We start from the raw sequence: 21641 nt of genomic DNA on the forward strand, positions 1-21641 counted from the left end.
CAGCCAGTTATGCACCTCACTGAGCCAGCCAGCCAGTTCGTACTGGGTATTTTAAATGTCATCATTTTGTTTATTTGTTTGTTTGTTAAATTTTTATAAGACCCATCTGGCCAAAGGCCACTCTGGTGTGTGTGTGTGTGTGTGTGTGCATGCATGTGTGCATGCCAGAGAGAGAGAGATGCCTGACAGTATTATGTTCCTCCTTAATCACTGAAAGGAACAATTAATATTGCACCTTATTATGTTCTTGCACTTTGAGGATTTATATTAATATGGGATATGTGGAATACACTCTATGTGGAATACGGTTGTGTATGTGGAGTATGGTTGTGCATGTTCATGGAGTACACTGGAAATATCAATGCAGAGTTATAGCAAATGGGGAGGAAGCAATGTTCAAAGTATTTGTTTTATTTCTTACAGATCTGCAATTACACAGGGCCTGCAAAAGTAATTGTACAGTTAGTCACAAATGGAAAACATGTTCACCTGCATGCACACAGCTTGGTGGGGAAACACTGTGAGCAGGGAGTATGCACTGTTAATGCAGGACCAAAAGACATGGTGGTAGGGTAAGTGGATCATTAAAAAAATATTTCTCAGCAACTGTAAATTCAGAGTCAGTTGAGATGTAATGTCAAAAGTATGCTTTACTGCACATGACAAAGCCCTAATTTTTTTAAAAAAAATTATTTTCCTTCTCTCTAGAAATGGGCTCATACTGGTGGTTTGTTTATTGGCCTAATAGGTGTTTGCCACTTCAAAGCTGTGCCTCCTCTGATGGGTGCCCACTTAGAGGCAGCACCCAGAGGAGGCGGGGCAAGGAAGCCAGACCATTGCCTCTAGTGGGCGCCTGCCAGAGGAGGCGGGACTTTGAACTGCCCAAAACCTGTTCATCCAATAAACAAACCAGCACAAACCACTGAACTGATGGTTCATGCCCATCTCTGCTTCTCTTACACACTATGACTTCTACCCTCATGTCCAGTTTAGAAGAAATCATCTTGTTATTCCATTGTTCTCCCTCTTTGGATATGACATCAAATTATGACTTGCTTTGTCATTAGTCCCAGCCAGTATGGCTGGAGGTACAAAGCTGTAGTCTTAAGTGTCTGGAGGGCATCTGGTTGCCTGTTACTGAGCTAATGTATCGGTGAACCATAACTTTCAATCCCAGATCACAGTGCCATCACTTTTACTCCAGTGACATTGAAATGAATGTGAAGGTGATGAAAGCACTATTATTTAAACTGTGTGTTTCAGGTGTGAAGCAACAAAGGGAATATTAAATCCTAGTTAATCTGCTTCCCTTTTGGAAGAAATTGTTTAAATAAAACACACATGACATTGTTTTCAGATTTGGATCAGGTTGCAACTAAGTGCTAGTTTGATGTCTTACACCAGGCTTTTTGGAGTATCCGAGCCATTCTTGAAAAGGAAGGTGAGACAGGATCTGCTTTTAACATTTGAAAGACTCTTGCTTTTGATGTTAGGACCCAGCTTGCCAGTAGCTTCATTTGAAGACTTCAGTTTTGCTCTGTTGAGATTTTGCTTCTAATCTTGAAAGTTTTGTCATGTTCTCTCTTAAGTATTTGTTTTCCTCCCTACTCCAAACTCTCTGAAACAATAAATGTGCCCTCAAGGAACCGAAAGATGGTTTTGGAATGTAGGCATTATTCTGTTTTTCTTTAGTGATAATGGGCATTAAAACAAAATTTGAAAAGGTATGCAACTTTCCCTTGAATTTAGACTGTGTTGCCTGAAGGTGTTTGGCTAACAGTACAATTTGTTTGAAGGCCTCTTGCAATTAAGCATAAAGGTCCCCAAAACCTATCCCATAGTTTTAAACCACGCATTAAGTGGATTTTATGAAATAAGAGGTTTGCCTGTCATTTATAACATTCCATTCATATTCCACCTTTATTCCAAGAAGCTCAAAGGATTGTATATGGATCTCCAATCCATTTTATCACCACACCAACCCAGTGAGGTGGGTTGATACAAGTAGTGGCAACTATGCTATGGTCAACCAATGAGCTTTATGGCTAAATGGAGATTTGAACCTTGGTTGTATATTTTGATCTAATACCTGTACCACTATGGTACACTAACTCATAATGTTCTCAAGACAGAAAGAAGCCAAACAGTAATTATTTTTCCTTTTAAATTCCATGGGCTATCATTCATTCAGAATAAAGTGCATAGCAATTGGGAAAAATAGTAATAATTAGAACATGAGAAGTTTCTGATTTTTTTTTTTATACTTCCATGTAGGTTTCCAAACTTGGGAATATTGCATGTTACAAAGAAGAGAGTCTTAGATACACTGGAAGCACGCATGACTGATGCTTGTAAAAAAGGGTATAATCCAGGACTCTTAATACACCCTGATCTAAACTATATACAAGCAGAAGGTGGAGGGGAGAGACAATTAACAGGTAAGTTAGGGCTTTTGCATTGTTCTGCTCTTTCTAGCCTACAAAATAATGTACTGTACTTTTTGTTTCTGTTCTGCTAAAAGTTGTCTCTCTATGTATTCCTCCTTGCAGAGTTTATTACAGGAGGAAAATGAAGCATCTTGTGAGGCTTCTAGAATAAAGGAGGCAGAATGTAAAAGAAAATAAGGTTTCTTTGTGTGTTACGATGCACATTACAGTTTAAAAAAGAAATATCTTTTTAAAGTCTATCTTATGAAGCTCCCATAATTTTAACCAGCAACCATCTAGGTTATAAAAAAAAATTGTTCAGCCTCTAGTTTCATATTTTTGCTACTTAAAATTAGTGAAGAACCTGATTTCCCCTGCCCTCTTGCTCCAGTGTACCAGTTTTGTTGCCAATTGTGTTTTGAGTTCATGTTATAACTGATATTGCAGTTTATAACTTTACATTATACTATAATCTTACTTCAGTGTCATGTCAGTTTATCATGCTTCAGTGTCACTTATGCACACGCACACGCACATACGTATATCACCACAGAATGTCTGGACAGGTCAGTGGCTTAGGTATCTAATTGTGGAGCCAGAGGTTGGGAGTTTGATTCCCCACTGTGCCTCCCTGACAGAGGCAGGGCTCAATGATCTATAGGGTCTCTTCCAGCTCTACAGTTCTAAAATTGTCTTCTACTTTTTCTTCTTCCTGACCACTGTTGTACACAAACATTTGCAAAAAATTTTTTTTTTTTCATTGATTGCAGAACGAGAACGGGAAATCATTCACCAGGCAGCACTTCAGCAGACAAAGGAAATGGACCTCAGTGTTGTAAAACTAATGTTCACAGCATTCCTTCCTGACAGCACTGGCAGTTTTACAAGAAGACTTCAGCCTGTCTTGTCAGATCCTATATATGATAGCAGTGAGTGCCTTATCACCTTTCCATTCTCCTCACTGACTACATCCAAAATCCGGTAGCCATTTAGCTTTATGTTTAGTTATTCAAGGCATACAAGCTGATGCCCCTAATTTAACATTATTCTTTAAAATTTGAAAAGACATGTAATGTGCTGGGATCATAATTCTTAGCACATGACACCGATATACAGTGGACAACCGAAGGCTAGAATATTGTGCTGTTTTGTTACATGCATTTGCATGCAGCTTATCCTCTTTTTTCTTTCATTCTTCTAAATGCACAGGGCACTAATTTAGAGGAGAAAGGTGAAGCTTAAGCCTTTCACAGAACTTGCCAACTCACTGATTTAATTAATCTCTGACTGGTGGAGGCTACAAAGGAAATGAAAATAATAAATTGACATTGACATTGATGAAGTTCTTTTCTCTTTTGTTCAACCCTTGTGCAGATATGTATGCTGAAGGGGGAACTTAGATTTTAGTGGTACCTGGATAATGTCCTATCCATTACTCCTCCAGAACTGCCAGATAGCTCAGTGGTTTACGTCTTTGGCTGCAGAGCCAGAGGTTGGGAGTTAAATTCCCCACTATGTCTCCTTGACAGGGGCTGGATTCTATGATCCATAGGGTCGGATTCTATGATCCATAGGGTCCCTTCCAGCTCTGCAGTGCTAAGATGATTATTTGCATTATATTATTATTATCTCCACCCTATACTCTCTAGTACATTTGTGAGCCCTGACCCATTGAATTTGCTTTGTACTTAATATTTGCAATTTCTACCCTGACCCTGAGATGCTTTCTCTTTATATACAGTGGGGTCTTGACTTGAGAACTTAATCCGTATTGGAAGGCGGTTCTCAAGTCAAAAAGTTCTCAGGTCAAATCTGCATTTCCCATAGGAATGCATTGAAAACCATTTGATCCGTATCTGCTCTTTTCCGTCCATAGAAACTAATGGGAAGCTGCTATTCCGCCTTCGACCACTAGAGGGGGATATTTTGTTTCTTTTTTTCTTAGGTCAAGAAAGGTTCAGGGAAGGCAGGAAAAATACAGTCCAGGCAGTGCAGTACCAGGCAGTCTGAAGACTGTCTCCCAATCCACTCTCTAAACGCTGGGAGGAGTGAGGAAGCAGACAGGCACCCTTTTCACTGGCCAACAGTTAACTGAAAGTTCAAATTTTGCACTTTCCCTGCCTCCCACGTGGGTTTTTTTCAGTTTGTAACTCAAATCTAAGTATGTAAGTCAAGTCAATATTTTCCTATGAGAGTGGTTTGTAAGTCAAAATGTTCTTAACTCGGGCCGTTCTTAAGTCAAGACCCCACTGTATTGTGGTTGATATAGACCTGGCACACAGATACACTTCTGAACTTCCTAATCAGTGTGTAAGAACTGGATTATACCATTTATGTTTATTTATTATTTATTCATGTAAAATATTTTTACACTACCTTTCTGCCCAAAAGGACCCCTTTTAAACAAGCAGTCAGAAGTAAACAGACTTTCTATGTGCATGGTGTACTCAGAAGAGTTTTCCTTTTATAGTACTAAGAATAATTCTGAGCCATCATATTCTCAAAGGCTTTCACAGCCAGGATCCGATGGTTGTTGTGGGTTTTCCAGGCTGTTTGGCTGTGTTCTTAAGGTTTTTCTTCCCAATGTTTCGCCAGTCTCTATGACCAGCGTCTTCAGAGGACTGGAGTCAGAACTGTGTATTTTTCAGTGCTGGGAGCCAAGCTTTGTTGAGTTTTAAACTTTCTTCTTCTTTTAGTTTCTTTTTTGTTGAAGCTCTCCTCCACAAACAAACACAAGCAGAGCTTCAACAAAAAAGAAGAAAGTTTAAAACTCAACAAAGTCTGGCTTCCAGCACTGAAAAATACAGCCTACAAAAGGTCAACGAACTCTACCCGGCCACAAGGATCAGTGACCACTGCACACAGAAGACCAGCTGATGACACCTATCAATCACAGTGACAGATCATCTCTCCCCCTTATCACAACAATACACCCACAACAAAAACATGCTGATCACCATAATCACCCAATCTCCTGAAAAGGACAAAAGTTGATCCAACAGCTATAAATACTCAACTACTGTATCCAACAAACTGCACCAGAGCACAGACAGGGTTTTGACTCCTGTCCTCTGAAGATGCCGGCCACAGAGACTGGCGAAATGTTAGGAAGAAAAACCTTAAGAATTTTATTTTTATTTATTTATTGTATTTATACCCCGCCTATCTAGTCATTTCGACCACTCTAGGTGGCTAAGAACACGGCCAAACATCCAGGAAAACCCATAGCAACCATCTGAGCCATTAATTCTGACTTATGGTGATCCTTGCCATGGTTTCCTAGGTATATAGTACTCAGAAATGATTTACCAGTCCCTAGTTCTGGTGGTGCTCTAAGACATTACAACTTGCCAGAGGCTGTACAGGCTCGCTTTCACACCCAAGAGACACAATGGGGGATTGAACTTCCGATCCCAGGCTCTGTAGCCAGGTGTTCAGTGAGCTATCTAGTCAACTTTCATAGTACTAGGAATTATAATATTAAAAACTGCAGCCTCGATTCAGTTATTTCATTGCATTAGCTTGAACCCTACTGCAGCAATGGTTACACATCTATAAACTTAGCATAATAGTTGTATGCAGTGCTATTGTACAACTGGTTCTGCATCCGGTTGTGCATTATTTTGCAGCACTGGCTGCAAAATCTCTTATGCGACAGTGGCTGAAATTATGTTGCGTAATTCAAACAAAGTCATAAGTTTTGGTCTGCTCCTACCTGGCAAATAACGAGCCTCCACTTCAGTTTTTAAGGACACATTTAGATGCACCAAGCCAATGTGCATTTGCATCTCCAAGAATCACCGTGGGGGCTCTTTATTTATCAGCAAGGAATGGACTGGAGCTTTTGAATTTGTTTATGTTGCACAACAGGACTTTGGCCGGTGTCGTCCAGGGCAACTCAATTGGTGAGAGTTTTCCATCTGGTAGCATTATGTTGGATTTCAGCCTATATCTTTATTTAGTGTTTGCACTTCATTTTACACTGTTTCTCATTCCCTATCAAATCAGTAAGCTGTTACCTGCCATAACTCCTTTTGAGTTTAAGCTCTTGTTATGGCCCTACCTTGATAGTAAATGATAGGAGAAATCTTCCAATAGTTTTTTCCTATTTTTACTGTCTCTTCATTAGCAGTGGCACTGAAATTTATTTGAATTTTGAAGATGAAGCTTTTGCCCAAGCAAGATTCTTGTTAGAATTATAACCATTTGATTTGATTGTTCTGTTTTGTTTATACTTATCAGAAGCCCCCAATGCATCCAACTTAAAAATTGTACGAATGGATCGGACAGCAGGCTGTGTGACCGGAGGAGAAGAGATTTACCTTCTTTGCGACAAGGTTCAGAAAGGTGAGAACTTGAAAGTCTTCAGCTATTAACCTCGGGCATGACTCACTGGGAGGCAGTATGACGGAGACCCAAATTAAATCTCACTAATCTTTGAAGCTAACTGAACTAGCCTATGTCAAGCTGTCTTTCCTGTTGCTATGATGCATCTGTAATGACTTCCATGAAAATAGCATAGATTCATGAAATGAATAAAACATTTAAAACATAATTTAACACATAAGTAAAGGGAAAATATGGCACTCATTCGAAAAAAGTCCCTTTGTGGCAAGCAAAGTCAATTGCCAAATGCCTGCCTGAATAAAAAAGGTCCTGAGGAAAGACCAGAGAAGGACCTACCTAGCCTTGTGTATGACCTAGGTCTACTAATGAGAAAGCCTTCTCCAGTGCTACAAGTATAATGGGGTGGGGGAGAGAAACCAGTCACAGAAGCCCAAGCTTCTTGGAGGTAGGAGAGAGAGAAAATGCAATGTGTAAATGCAAGATGCTTCTTATAAGACGACAACATTATATTTTGCTGGCCTTTTAAATTACATGCATCAAATATGGTCCCATATGTAGGTCATTTGCAAGATGAGCCAGTAGTCAAGATCTGACATCTGAATGTTGTGTTAACATGAATATTCAAGATTTTAACCAGTTATAGTAAAAAAAGAGAATGTAAAAATGATTGCTGCACATTTCTCCTGTAAATCTGTGGCACCATTCATTGCTTGTACTTGTGCTGAGTGAAACAACACCATTTTGTTTGGGGGTTTTATTTAACATTTCTGTAAACAGATGTGCTATAAAAATGAAATGTATATAGTCTTGTGAGATTTTGTTATGCTGATATTTCAGTATTTAATTTATATTTTGTTCTAAAAAAATAAAGTGGCTTTCAGTGAAATACAGTGGAGGAGCACTCAACAGATTATATAAAAGGAAATAGTCCAAGTCTGTTCTATTTCACTTAAAGGTCCAAAGAATAGATTATTCCCTTGTTTTGACATTCTGTTAATAACTTCCTTTAATTCTCAGAAAGGGAAGTTAGACTTATTTGTTAACTGCTTAAAAAAGATGTCTAAGTAAATGGAAACCCCAAAGTGGGGTTTTCCCTTAACTTGAGTATGATTTTCCCTTGTGACATCATTTGTTGAGATCTCTTAAATCTTAGAGAATTTAGAAGTACAATGAAGAATCTGAATAGGATTTTTCTCACTGAAGTATTGCACATAAAAGATGGGAATAAACATCCATATCTTCTTAAGAACTTACTTCATAATTCAAAAGGGCAAGCCTCTACTTCCTGACAACACTCACAGATAAAAAATACAAGTTATTTTACAGAGCTTATAACAGAAGACAATATGCAATCATTAGCTTTGCAGGTATTCCATTATACACATGGAGTTTCCTGCATTCAGTATCTGCATGCAGAGTTTACAATCTTTGGACATGAATCAAGACATGGAATACTGTATTCAAGTGCTGAAGTCTGAGAACAATGGAGAAGCTTCTTTCTTTGCCCATCTTATTAAAAAAACATTGAGGGCAATCCCAATCCCAGTATAAAAACCAGAACAGAACAATGTTTATGTTACAGCTCCCAGAATCCTTGAGTTAGAATGGCCAGTAAACAAGTGTGCTGGGGGATTCTGGGAGTTGTAGTACCAACTTCATACAGAACTTTTTGGAGGTCACTGATTCATTGGGTAGCTATACCTTTGGTCTGTCAATACATTTTGACCATCATCTCTCATCAGCCCCACCCAGCACAACAAATGGTCAGGATGATGGGAGCTGTCATTCAAAATTTCTAGATGGACTGAGGATGGAGAAAGCTGGTGGTTTCACAGGGACACTCAAAGCTTTAATCCAAACTTTACATAAGTTCTCAAATCTGCTAAATTATCTTAGCAAGATGGGTACAGCACATTGAATAGCTCTTTGAAAGACCAAAATACAATCCAGAGGATCACCATGCCTGCAAATAGGTGTCATCTGTCTCCACTGCAATTCCACTGTGTTCAATGGGACCAGTTTCCAGGAAAATGCAGATAGAAATGCAACCTTAGGGCTGGGTTCTGTGTGATGTTACTTATGCCACTCACATGTGCATGGATGTTTTTAAAAATATTTAATAGCAGATGTTGAGAGTTCAGCCAGGATTTGGACCAAAACAAGGATATCAATTAACTCATTCTTTCCACATAGACAATCTGATAAAATGTTCCCCTTCACTGCTGTATTAGGAACGAGAGAGACTTTCTTATTGGTATTAGTGGGAGAGGGAAATTAATGCAGAAAAAGGAAGCATTACCACCCCTCAGTATGTCCTGTGATTCTATTCCTGATCTCTCTCTGTTATGGATTTACTGTAACATGTACTTACAAATTTAATAATCCTTAATGAAACAGGTTGTCTTGTTGAAAAAAGGGTCAACTGCTATGAGACTTTTGCTCTTGTGCAAGAGTGAAAAGACCCACACATTTTTCAGCAACAGCAGCAGCTTTTAAAGCCCCCACAGAAGTCACTACTCTGAATTTTTCACAAGAAAGTACCAAAATGCAAAACAAACACATACATCACAAATCATGTGTAGTTTGGGTCTAAGGTCAATAGGCACCTACTAAAACATAAAATAAATTACATCTTCTTTTGGTGGCCTAATATTATAGGATAATATTGCCTTAATGCCTGGTATAATTACATCACTATTATGTACTCTTATTGCCATATAGCTATAGGTATATTATTTGTTTATTTAAATATGCCATATTTCCTTCTTTCAAGATTAGCAGTGTGAGTAAACAGTTTAAAATTCACTCAAAAACTTTGTATGAAAAGGGTGGGCTGTCCATGCCTGAGATTCCTATAATTATAAATTCACATCCTCCTAGTAGAAGAATTAGTTCTTATATGTAGAATTACATCTCATACCTATATTTAGAAACCTAACAGCTAGAGAAATACTTTTAATAAATGAGGAACCCAAAGAGCTGCTTGCAAAGCTTCTCCAAAGAGCAGCTTCAACAAAATATGAGCCCAGCTTTATAGAACAGAAGTTGGAAAACTCCAACCATTGCAATCAGACATTCAATCAGGTCAGTGTTTTGAATTCTGTCAGGGTAAAAATATAGTTTTAGCTCTATAGATAATCAGTAAGTAAAAGAGGGAATTCCTTAAGAGCTTATTTGTTTATGTCTCACAGCAGGAGTTTCTCTTGCCTTTCTCCTCCTCCTCCTTTTCCACCTTAAGATTAAGAAAGAAAGGTACAAAAGTAAAGAAACCACAATGGAGGCATAGACAGGTAGGCTGCAAAAGCAATCCAAGAGCTTGTCCACATTTCTCCAAAAAACCCACAATATGTGTAGTGTTTTAACATTAGCAACTTCTACCACCACTAACTCTGGTGGCCATTTATTTTAACTCGCTTCCTAAGAAAATAATTTGACTCAGAGGAAAACAAATACACACTTTGGATTTCATTGTGTGAATGTGGGGTGAATAATTTCTTGAATATCTTACATAACCGCAAAGATGCTTTTAGGGTCACCTTGAATTGGACATAACTTGATAGCACATAACAACATAAATTGACAAGTTAGGCATTACTTCTATGAGAGTCCCCTTTTACGTAGCCACACTCCCATTGCTTGGACAAGTTACTTTTATGGATGAAAACAGTCCCATCTGGAAAATGGAAGTCTAGAAAAGCAAATTTTCCAAGTTCTGTAACAGTCATAAAACAGGTGGCTGGAGGACAGAACAAGTATTCAGGAGGTATCATGAGCAAGTACATTTCTTTGAAAGCACATGGCTGTAAAGATATGTTGCCCCCAGCCTTCCTTTAATGCAGCATCCTTCTAATGTGTTGGTCTACAATTAGCATCACTTTGGAGCTAGTGGCCCCTTTCTGGCTGGAGAAGAGGGTCCAGCATATCTGCAGGACAGCAGGTTGGAGCAGGCTGATTGAGGATATATGAGCTGTGTCAAGAAACCAATGAAAAGTCAATGAAGTTAATGCCAACTAGAGGTAGTTTGTTCCATGCACCTCACCTCACTGAATGTCCCTGTTGCTTCATTCTGGATGAGAGCTATCTATTTATTACATTACATGCAAACATGAATCCTAGCCAATTATTTACTTCTGCCCTCCATACAGATGATATTCAGATCCGCTTTTATGAAGAAGATGAAAATGGTGGTTTCTGGGAAGGGTTCGGAGACTTCTCACCTACCGATGTACATAGGCAGGTATGTCCAATTGGTAAGATGCATTAGTAACTATGAAATAATAATTTCCAAATACTGTAAAGATATTTTCACCCACAGCAGAAAAATGGGACACTGGTACTTACCAAGAAAATTCATTTTCTGTTTTGGATGGAGGATATCCTAGCCACCCAGGTGATTAATTTTGCTGCACAATGGGGCCATCTATTCCTGGACTTTTTTCAGTGATCAGTTTCTACCTTGCTTTCTAGGTCTTTTATGCCTGAATCTGAACAGTGTTGGTCCTCCCACATAGAGTAGGTTTAATATTAATTGGCATAAGCTCTTGGGAATCACAGGAGGAGCTACAATTTGTTGTTATTTCAGACCTTAAAAGGACCAAGTAGCCTATAAATGGCTATTAACACCCCAATGAAAGAAAAAGTGGGATGAACATTTTTTGTGCGTGTGTGCCTGAGGGAGGGCAAGGATGACCTAGGCTGGAGGGAGCAGAGATGGTTTGGCAAGGTCTGGGAGAGGGTGAAAATGACCCAGCACAGTGGCCAACCCCTGATGTAGGCAATTTTAACTTTGGTTATTGTGTAAATAGGTTTGTGATCTGATATAATCAGTTCTCCTGCTCTCCTGCCTTCAGTTAATTTTATGGAAATGGCTGCCATTCAGAAAACAAAACCAAAAATGTTTCTGAAGAAGTAGGCTGTGCTAGCATATCAGACATAAACAACAAAACAAAAACATAAAAACAAGAGACAAAAACATTGTGGCAACTTATAGACAAACTGCTACATTATAATTTGAGCTTTCTGGGAGGTGGACTTAATCCACAAACACTCACAGTAAATCGAAGTAGGTAATTTTTAAGGTACCACAACATTTTTGCCTGTTGTTTTTTTGGGGACGGTGAGAAATGTTTTTCTCCATTTCTATAAGATTCTCGTCACCACCATTATGTCTGTGAACTGTTCTGCAGGCTGGATGACGGTGACTGCTATCTTAACAGAGAAGTGGAATTCCCTTCCTTTGCTCTCTAAGAAAAATCGACAAAGACTATTTTTGTAGCTCTCTGACAAAAGATGGAATATAAACATTTATATTCCATCTTTTGATAAATATATAAATAAATTTATATATAAATAAATATTTAAATAAATTTGCATTCCTATTCCATCTTTTGATAAATATATAAATAAATGTGCTGCCCCTGATTGCTCACTTATGTCATGTTCACCTACAGTTTGCCATTGTATTCAAAACACCAAAGTACCGAGATGTCAATATCATCAAACCAGCATCTGTTTTTGTACAGCTACGGCGAAAGTCAGATCTGGAGACAAGCGAGCCAAAACCTTTCTTATACTATCCTGAAATCAAAGGTAATATGTCAGTATTACGAGTTGCCACAAGAGGAGATGTCCAGTTTATTAGAACATTCAAGTTCTTCTACATTTTGTAATACAGTGTAACAAACATGCATGGTAATTTTCCTGTGTTGCTGAGAAATAATGGCCTCATTTACTTAGTACTCTCCAACTGATTTGATAATGAGCAAGTGTGACCTAAATTACTACCTCCAAAAGGAGAGATCAACCTTTCATTGTGGTGACTTGATTTTATGAATGACAACTTTTATATCTCTTGAGACTGGAACATCATCTGCAGTCTGAGATTAACTTTTCCATACAGTGTATAAGAATAATCTACTCATATGTACTGCTGTGCTTTAGTAGATGAGCTTTTTATATCAGTGTTTACATTGGGGTAGGCAACATAAGGTCCATGAGCCACATGTGGCCCAGATGTGACATTTGGCATCTGTGAAGCCTCCCATCATCTTCACATCTCTCCAAAATGTTTTGTAAAATCTTTTTTTTTTGGGGGGGGAAGTCCCCTTTTGCCGTCTAGGGCTACAATTTTCCTTGTTTCCCTGTATCCTTAAGTGCCCCCTACACATCTATTTTAAATCATTTTGGGGAAAAAATACATTTTAACTACTATAGCATAAGGGGCAAAAGGCAGAAAAACCATTTCCAACCTCAAAGGTCTGCTCATGTGCTTAATGAACACCAGCATCATACCACATTGTCCTTAGGACAACATATATGCTTGGAATGCATCAGACCTGCTGTAAGCATTTTAAAGTATTTGAACTTTTGGTGTGTGATGAGCAGCAACATGTAGAAGAGACATACAAATGAGAGAACAATTGACTTCACTGTTGATAACTTATTATCATAACTGGTAGGAAGTGATGTATCTCAGGGAATTTCCAGATTAGGCACAGAATTGATGTACTCTGCACACTTCTTTTCTTAGGGCTCTGAAAACTCAGTGGTATATGTTTGAACTTTACAGAAACTTTCAAAAACTCCCTTAACACCTCCAGATCTGTCCTGGTCCTGGATGACTACATGTGTGTATTGCCAGGGGAAATGCCCGGATGATAGTTAATGGTCTACTTTGGAAAGAGGAGATGTCTTTCATTCAACCTTTTTAAATATTGATGACATATTTTGCTAACTGTTCAATACTAAGTTAGTTGGATAATATCCAAGATTGAAAACATGTGTCTTGTAGTGGATAATTGCTTCTCAGAATATGGTTGAATTTGGAAAGTATCCAAAGAAACATCATGCAAATTCAGTAGTTGTGAGTTGAGTATATGTATAATTTGATTGATAAAACCTGTGTGTGGTGAAATATAAGGAACCATCATTTTTAGAAAAAGTAATTAACATAGTTTTCACTTTTATTCTCATACTTCTAGTAGAGGACCATAAGCGCTTGTTCTGCCAGTCACTTTATTTGTCCATCCTGCCTAATACTGTCTATAGAGCCTCAGACAAAAGGCTTTCACATTAGTTGCTATTGCATAAAGGGGAACATGTGGTCCCACAGATATTTCTGGAGCACATTTCTCATCAGTCTTAGCCAGCAAGGCCAAGGATGAGGAACTACAGTTCATTGTTTATCCTAGACAACTTACAAATAAATACAGGAGAAAGATGAGTTAATATGTGTTAAATGATACATCAAGTCATATCATAGCATTGTAAATAAAGTAATGGCGAAGAATATTTCAAGAAGTATAAAACTACAAAAATGAAACAGGTATATCAGTCAGCAAGCTATACCATTATTCAAAAACATACAGGGTGCATCAGCCAGCACCAAGGTTTCAGTATCTTTCTCTTCTGCAAATCAGGGTTTTTACCCTCCAAATTTTCCACTTAAAAAGAATCACATGAGCGCTGGAGATTGGCGGTGGGCCATTTTTGCATTCTACGTCCAACACCCCAAAATTCATTTAAATTCAAAATATTATTTGGTCTGAAAATTCACTTTTGCCCATAGCCAGTCTGGGGCCAGTTTTACTGTGCTTTGAAGGAACTACAGCACCTTGACTCTTCTCATACCACTCAAAAAGTAAAAAATTTGTGGGGAAGAAATACATTTTTGACCACTAAAATATGATTTTTTAAGTTAAAAAATTGAAAAAATATTCTTCAGTTAACAAAAACTCACTGTAGCAACCTTTACTGCATTAATTTTTTAAATATGGAAATTAGAGTGTGCAGTTCTTGAACACCTAGCTAATTTAAAAAGGGCTCTTGGCCTCACTAAGATTGTACATTCCTATTACATCTGTAAGATCATTTCATAGCTCATGCTTTCTACCAGTTTGGGGGGATCTGTGGACGTCAGAATTTTTAGAGCTGCTGCAGATTGAGTAGAATTTGTGGATAAACATGTCTCAGTGTTAAATGATCTTGAAATTAGTGTATCTCATGTGGTTATTCTTTGTGGGAAACCTTTAAAGCTAAAAAAAAAAAGATTTGTGATATAAGAGAGATACCAGAATCTTTTCACTGGCTGATATACTGTACTCTCTGTATTTTGAATAACTGCGCAGCTATTTTTGTATAGTATTGTAAAATATATTGTCATTTATTTATAGCGATAAATCATCATATGATACATCACTAAATATAGTATATTCACTCATTTTTATGCATGTTCTCTTTATTTGTACATCGTTTAGCACCACTAATGTGCAGTTTTGTTTTGGAATTGGGTTACATGCTGTTTACCTTTTAGTGATTCCATGAAGTAGCCAAGTCCTTTATGTACATTTTAAAGTTGCAGTTCAAAACCTGGAGGGCCATGTATCCAATCCCTATATTAGCAGATTTTTTTTAAAAAAAATTGGAGACACCATGGATTAAACCTGGGTTCTTCTACCACTGAACTGTGTATCACTGAGCCCTACTATTAGATACAATGAGGCAGCAGATGTAGATAATAAAAGGGCAGCAAAGGACTGGTTATTTGATTTGTTTGACGCACACAGAGAGTGTTTGTGGGATGTTGTGAGTCATGTGTTAAAATAACTTTCCCAAATCAGAAAGATACACGCAACCTGCTCAAAGTTTATAATTTTAAAAAATCCATGACAGATTATGAATCTTTACTTGCTGGGGGAGCAGTTGCTGCTTCTCTTCAGACAGCAAACTATATATTGGACTGACCCTGTCTACTCTTTTTGTATAATGAGACCCTAACCCTTTCCTTTCATGATATTAAAGCAGCCACTTAGATTGTTCCCAACATTTTCTTGTGATTTAAAATGAAACTGATGTTAGATCTGAGTAATTGCAGGAGTGATGGTAAAATGTATCAGGTTATACTGAATATTTTCTAAGTGTTCAGCTGAGAAGAACAAGAGTTGGTTGTGGTTGGTGGTTTAATCATCTTGGCCGACAAGATTACTTTTTATATTAGTGGTCTGTCTTGGCTGCCAATGTAAGTTGTTACCTGACTTTCATTGTGAATAAGCCAAATTATAGTTAAGGTTCTTCTTTCCCTGTTCATATTGGGAGATTCCCCAACTTCTTGGAAGAGGCTTGACTATGTGAGTTTTCCTTGCCTGTTCCAGAACTCCCACTTCTTTCAGTTTTCTTGATCCTGTTATCTTTCTCTGTAAACACCACATTCTGTTCTGATTTTCACCTTAAAACACCTTAATTGTATAAAGAAGCTTCTTTTCTTTTCTTATTTTTTAAAGATTGACACCCAATGCCATATTCATTGAATGGAAATTAACACTGCAAAATTAAAGAAAGTTTACATCCACCTGAAAATGCTTTATGTTTAGGTCCTGAAGTTTAGGGCTTCTAACTTGGGAGCAAACTCTCCCAAAAATCATTTAGGCAGATTTGTATTTTCTCTCTGTCTTAAGTACACACAAATCTCTTAAAAGGATCGTTTGCCAACCTGGAGTTAAAGCAAAGCTACAGGTAGCAAAAGAGATTATACTTCAACTTCCCCAGATTTGCCTCCATACAGTTGACAAGCCAGTGGGGGAAAATGGGGTGGGGGCTGATTTGATGAAAATTGGGCTCTTATTCCTCCCTCTGCTTATCCCGCTGCTTGGTAGGTATCCCCATTAATAAATAAATGCAAGGCACCACAATCCATTTTATTGTAAATTTTTTGAGAATTCCACTCACTACTAGTTGTGATTTTCCGGAGCATATTTTTTATTCCCCCTGTGTTTGCCTCTTTTTTCTTTTGATTTGGCAATAGAACAGACACACCTTCTTTGTTGAGCTGCATCTCTTACCATTCTCTTTTGCTCAAAAAATGCAGATAAAGAAGAAGTGCAAAGAAAACGACAGAAGCTTATGCCAAACTTCTCTGACAGTTATGGAGGAAGTGGTGCAGGTGCTGGAGGAGGTGGAATGTATGGTGGTGGAGGAGGAGGTGGTGCTGGTGCTGGTGCTGGATCAGGTAATTGTACATAACAGATGTTATGAACAATGAGATGCACATTTTAGAAACATTCCACCTTTCACTTGGTACTGGGGAAATGCTCCATTATGACATTTTCTATGGAGGAGACCTCCCCAGGGTAGATTTGGAGCACATGGAGAGGGGAGGAGAAAGAAACTCCTGTTGCACTTGTGGATTCAGCTTTAAGAGAGATTTCTGTTTTTAATTCTTTGTATCCCGGCTTTCTAGAATTCATTGGTTGAAATCTTATTGCTTTTGGCATGTATAAAGTTACACTTGTGAATGTTCATGGGAATTTACACACAGGCAGTTCACCTGTCTGATTGCACAACTAATGGTGTAGTCGACCTCACAACTAACTGCACAATTGACCATATAATTAGCACATAGATTGACCATACTACTAACTACCCATAGATTGCTCAACCATGTTTGCAGATTGGTTTTCTAGATGGAACTTTTGCCTTGGTGCAAATTTCACAATAGCTTGCACAACTTCAAATTATGCAGGCATTGCCAGACAACAGGATTCCAGCCAATAAAAGATAATAGAGGTGTATAGATATATGGTTTTGGACTATAATGCCTAGAATTCCCCTGAGAATTATAGAAATTGTACTCTAAAACACATCTAGGGATATCAGGCTGCCTAAGTGCTTATGTAACAGACACTGATCCCTGCGTTTTCAATGTTTCTTGGTTCTCTATTTATGTCTTTGTGGGTGGCATTGGGTTGTGGGATTTTAATTCCTGTTAGCCACCCTGATTAGTGAATGCCGTGACACTAGATGGATAGGATATGAATAAGTAAGTGAGTGAGTGAGTAAGTAATACTAACTTTACTAAGTAAGTAAGTTCTGGGCTGGTGAATACTCTCTTTTAGTTCTGAGAAGCTGCAATGTGTCACCCACTTTTATCTTTCTGTTGTTTTCTGTTAGGGTATGGATACTCACCATATGGTTTTCCTGGTTATGGAGCAATGCACTTCCATTCAAACGCAAACAAAGCTGGGGCTGGAATGAAACACGGTAACTATTAAAATCCCTTCCTCCAGATGTGTTTCCTTTTGATGTATTTACTACGGTGCTGAAACAGGTGTTACTATCCTGTAGGATTCAGACAATTGTTTATTTAGTTACTCAAGCACTGTTTAGCCTTATTCAGAAAAAGGTTTTGGCAAGTTCCTACTGTGGTGGGCATACAACCTAAAAATAATTTCATGGGAAACAGTAAGAAAAATGGTTGTACACAGTGGAAGAGTGTGTGAAGACTTTGCACTTTCACATATTTGGCTCAGTCATAGAAGAATAGGGAAGGGGTACCTCTCAAAAGTTTCTTGATTTCAGAGGCAATCTATTGACATTTCAGATACCAAGGTTGGGAGGCTCCGAGATTGATAGTGCGGATGACTGAAGTCAAATGTGGGTGAATCCAATGTTGGTACTGGGTGGGACCCATCCTATTTTCTCTTTGTGTCGCTTCTTCCATTCTCCAATGAAAATTCCTCTTCCATGTAGCGTTTAGGACTAGAAGAATAATTTCCATTGCAACTCCTGTACATATAATTATAGAGCGGCTTTTCAAGAGCCTCAGAGCACACATACTGCTCCCCCTTCCCCCCAAGGCATTAGGCTTAGGAAGAAGCTTTTATTGAGGAAAATAAGAGTAGTTTTCTCCAAGCCTGATTGCTGTCTGGAGAGAGGAGTGTGGGATCCAGAGAGGTTTGAGGATGAGAGCTTTGGGGCCAGATCCAAAGGCACGTCTAGTTTATAAACTGGCTTTGCAATCGGATGTTGAGACTAGGGTATAGTACAAAAAGGCTTTGTCAATCAGTGTCTGTTACATATGTTTTCAAGGAAAGGAAAATGTTTCTTAATGCAGTTTGTTTTCACTTCCAGGATAATGGAGGACAGGTTGGCATATTTACTTAAGAATTTTTATTAACATTAATAAATATATATTAATGATACTAATTTTTGCTGTTTTAAGGATTCTCAAATGATTTGCCTAAAAAAGATGATGAAAACTGCTGTAACAAAAAACACAATGTGAAATTCAAGGAGAAAGAAGAATTTAAAGAAGAAAGCATTTCCACCATTGACTCAGCTCTTGAGACGGAAAAAGCTATTTTGTCATATACAGATGCAACAAACATTCATTTACAAGGTGATTCACAAACACTTGCATTAATTACTTTTGCTTATGAAGGTAATATGTGAATTAAAAGCTGAAACGTGTGTTTTTAAATGTGGTCAGTTATGACTGGTCCTGGAAATAGTGGGAGAGCCTTTCCTTAAATTTAGATATTGGAGCAATCTATGCTGAATGTTTTTTATCACACTGTCTTTTTCCAGTTTATGTTCTTAAAAAATGTGTAGAAAATACAGTTTGGGTCATGGAAACCATATGCTTCCCAGATACAGGGAACTGTAATTCTTTTCTATTCCCTTATGATACTTTTACCCCACCTTTCACATACAACCCCCCAAAGGCTGGGATTCAGAAACAAAATTACAAATATCTGTAGCAACAAAATAAAAAGAAAACACATATGCAAAGAGTAGAAAGGGAATAAAAACAGTTAAGATGTTATTACAAGCCACTGAAGGCATAAGAGAACATTGTAAATATTGCAAATAAAAAACATTTTTGTTATGTGCCTTCAAGTCAGAACTGACTTTTAGCGACCCTAACAGGACTTTGAAGCTGAGATACTGAAGGAGTGGTTTTACCAGTTCCACACTCCCAGTAGGTTTCCATGGCTGAGAGGGAATTTGAACCCAGGCCTCCTGAGTCCTAGCCTGTCACTCTATACCATGCTGGGTATCCATAGTGAACTATAAAGAAAGCATTAGATGAGTTAGTATCTCCAACTAGAAAGGGAGTTCCCTAATTTGGAAACTGTCAATGCAATCTCCTCATCTACCTCTGAAGGACCTGTGAAGATGATCACAGCTAATGGGACAATTTGTGGCAGAAGGTGATTAAATCTAAAATTTCTTATTCTTTTGCAGTGTCATTTAGAATAATTCAAACAGAGGCTAAACTCCTGTTGCTTAGTGTAGTAAGTTAAATCAATGGAACTTATAGAGAATTGACTCATAAAATCTCCACTGATTTAATGGTCGTGTTCCAGGGCAGCTTTCAACAACAGGATTTCAGCCAGAGGGTTTTAATTGCTGCCATTTATCTGTGGTGGAAATTGCAATCCTTTGCATCCTTCTGTGAATTAAAAGTTTATTGGAGGTGAAAGTTACAAGCCTTTGCATTCTTTCATGGGGTTGGATTAAATCCTGGACTGGGGGCCTCCTGAAACTGTCTACTCAGCACTGTGAGCATTCAGCAACAACAGTATGTTATGTGATTGTTGGCTTACAGTAAAGGTACCATTCCAAAGATGCAGCCATCTCTTCTGGAGCTGATTCGTGGTTCATGACGCATCCCTTGCTGTTGTTTCTGTTCTCTAGCAGGGAATTTTCAGTCAGCGGTACTTTCTACTGTTGAATTGCTTCTATTTATTGTCCTGAGAAGCTGATAGGTATATTGGTTGTTGTGGGTTTTTGGGGCTCTTTGGCCGTGTTCTGAAGGTTGTTCTTCCTAACGTTTCACCAATCTCTGTGGCCGGCATTTTCAGAGGACAGCACTCAGAGCATCTGAAGATGCCGGCCACAGAGACTGGCGAAATGTTAGGAAGAACAACCTTCAGAACACAGCCAAAGAGCCCCAAAAACCCACAACAACCATTAGATCCTGGCCGTGAAAGCCTTCGTGAATACATCGATAGGTATATTGTTTATAAAGAAGATGCCAATTCCTCCCGCCCTCCACAGATGCTTTCTTTTTGGAGAAGGCCATGGAGCTTGCAAAGCGTCATGCCAATGCCTTGTTTGACTATGCAGTCACCGGAGATGTAAAGATGCTGCTGGCTGTACAGCGCCACCTCACAGCTGCCCAGGATGAAAATGGTGACAAGTAAGTCTATGTTGCTTAAGCCTCACTAGTCTGAACTTCTGTAAGATGAGGGGTGAGGATTTTCGACATAGTAAATGCCATTCCATAGCAACCAGTGGCCATTCTGAACAATTAGCAGGAAAAATGATTCCTCTTTCCAGACTTCAGTCTCATGGACACATACCTAAATTCAGTGTGATTTGCCTAGTTCCAAATAAATATGCATAGGATTTCCGTGGTGATGTTGTTGTTCTTAATCATTTCTCCTCAAGCGATAAATGGCGTATTCTGTTCCTGAGATGATGCAAGAAGGGAAAGTAGCAGTTCCAGAATGAGACTGCATTCCAGTGATTCACTGTAGATGCTTCTCATTTAGAGACCAAGAGGCGAAATGATTTGACTCATCAAGTGTTTGTAGTGTTTCCAAAATAGGCTGAGTCTAATTTTATTTTATTTTCTCCTTTTCTCAGTGGTTTGTTTTTTTTTGGGGGGGAGGGGGGAGTTCAGAGAGCTTTTGCATTCTAAATTCATCCTAGGACAGCCTTACCCAGCTGCCGTGACCCAAGGTTTTGGGTCACAGCCCCAGTATTCCTGACATTTGGCCAGGCTGGTTGGGGGCAGGTGGGTTGAACTCCTAAACACCTAGAGGGAACATCAGTTTGAGGAAAGTTCCCTTAGAACCAGTATTTCAGAAGGGCGGGGGGAGAAAAACTCAAACAGAATAATGAAAGTGGCTCAAGAATAATAGTGGAGAGCCAACAGAAGCTTGAATATCTCAATCCTCAGAAGGTATGGGAGACTTCCTGCAGAAGGTGTCCAAGACTCTTATGTTGAGAACTTCCAGCCTCCCAAGTTACTTCATTCTGGTCAGATCAAGATATTGTTCCAACGGACTGCCAGGCTACCAAAGG

General features: G+C 38.6%; 1 protein-coding gene across 5 annotated transcripts in view; it reads left to right on the forward strand.

The window, feature by feature from the left end:
• Positions 1-21641, forward strand: part of NFKB1 (nuclear factor kappa B subunit 1) — a 77957-nt gene that overhangs the window by 39033 nt on the left and 17283 nt on the right. For all 5 annotated transcript variants that reach the window (XM_020805424.3, XM_073001858.2, XM_073001859.2 and 2 more), the window contains 10 exons: positions 424-572; positions 2275-2438; positions 3197-3355; positions 6669-6773; positions 10919-11010; positions 12224-12362; positions 16636-16776; positions 17718-17807; positions 18769-18945; positions 20610-20751. In XM_020805424.3, the coding sequence (XP_020661083.3) occupies positions 424-572; positions 2275-2438; positions 3197-3355; positions 6669-6773; positions 10919-11010; positions 12224-12362; positions 16636-16776; positions 17718-17807; positions 18769-18945; positions 20610-20751 (1358 nt within the window). The remainder of the gene's footprint in view (positions 1-423; positions 573-2274; positions 2439-3196; positions 3356-6668; positions 6774-10918; positions 11011-12223; positions 12363-16635; positions 16777-17717; positions 17808-18768; positions 18946-20609; positions 20752-21641) is intronic.

This window comes from Pogona vitticeps, chromosome 5, assembly GCF_051106095.1.
Source record: "Pogona vitticeps strain Pit_001003342236 chromosome 5, PviZW2.1, whole genome shotgun sequence".
In the NCBI taxonomy this organism is placed as follows: domain Eukaryota; kingdom Metazoa; phylum Chordata; class Lepidosauria; order Squamata; family Agamidae; genus Pogona; species Pogona vitticeps.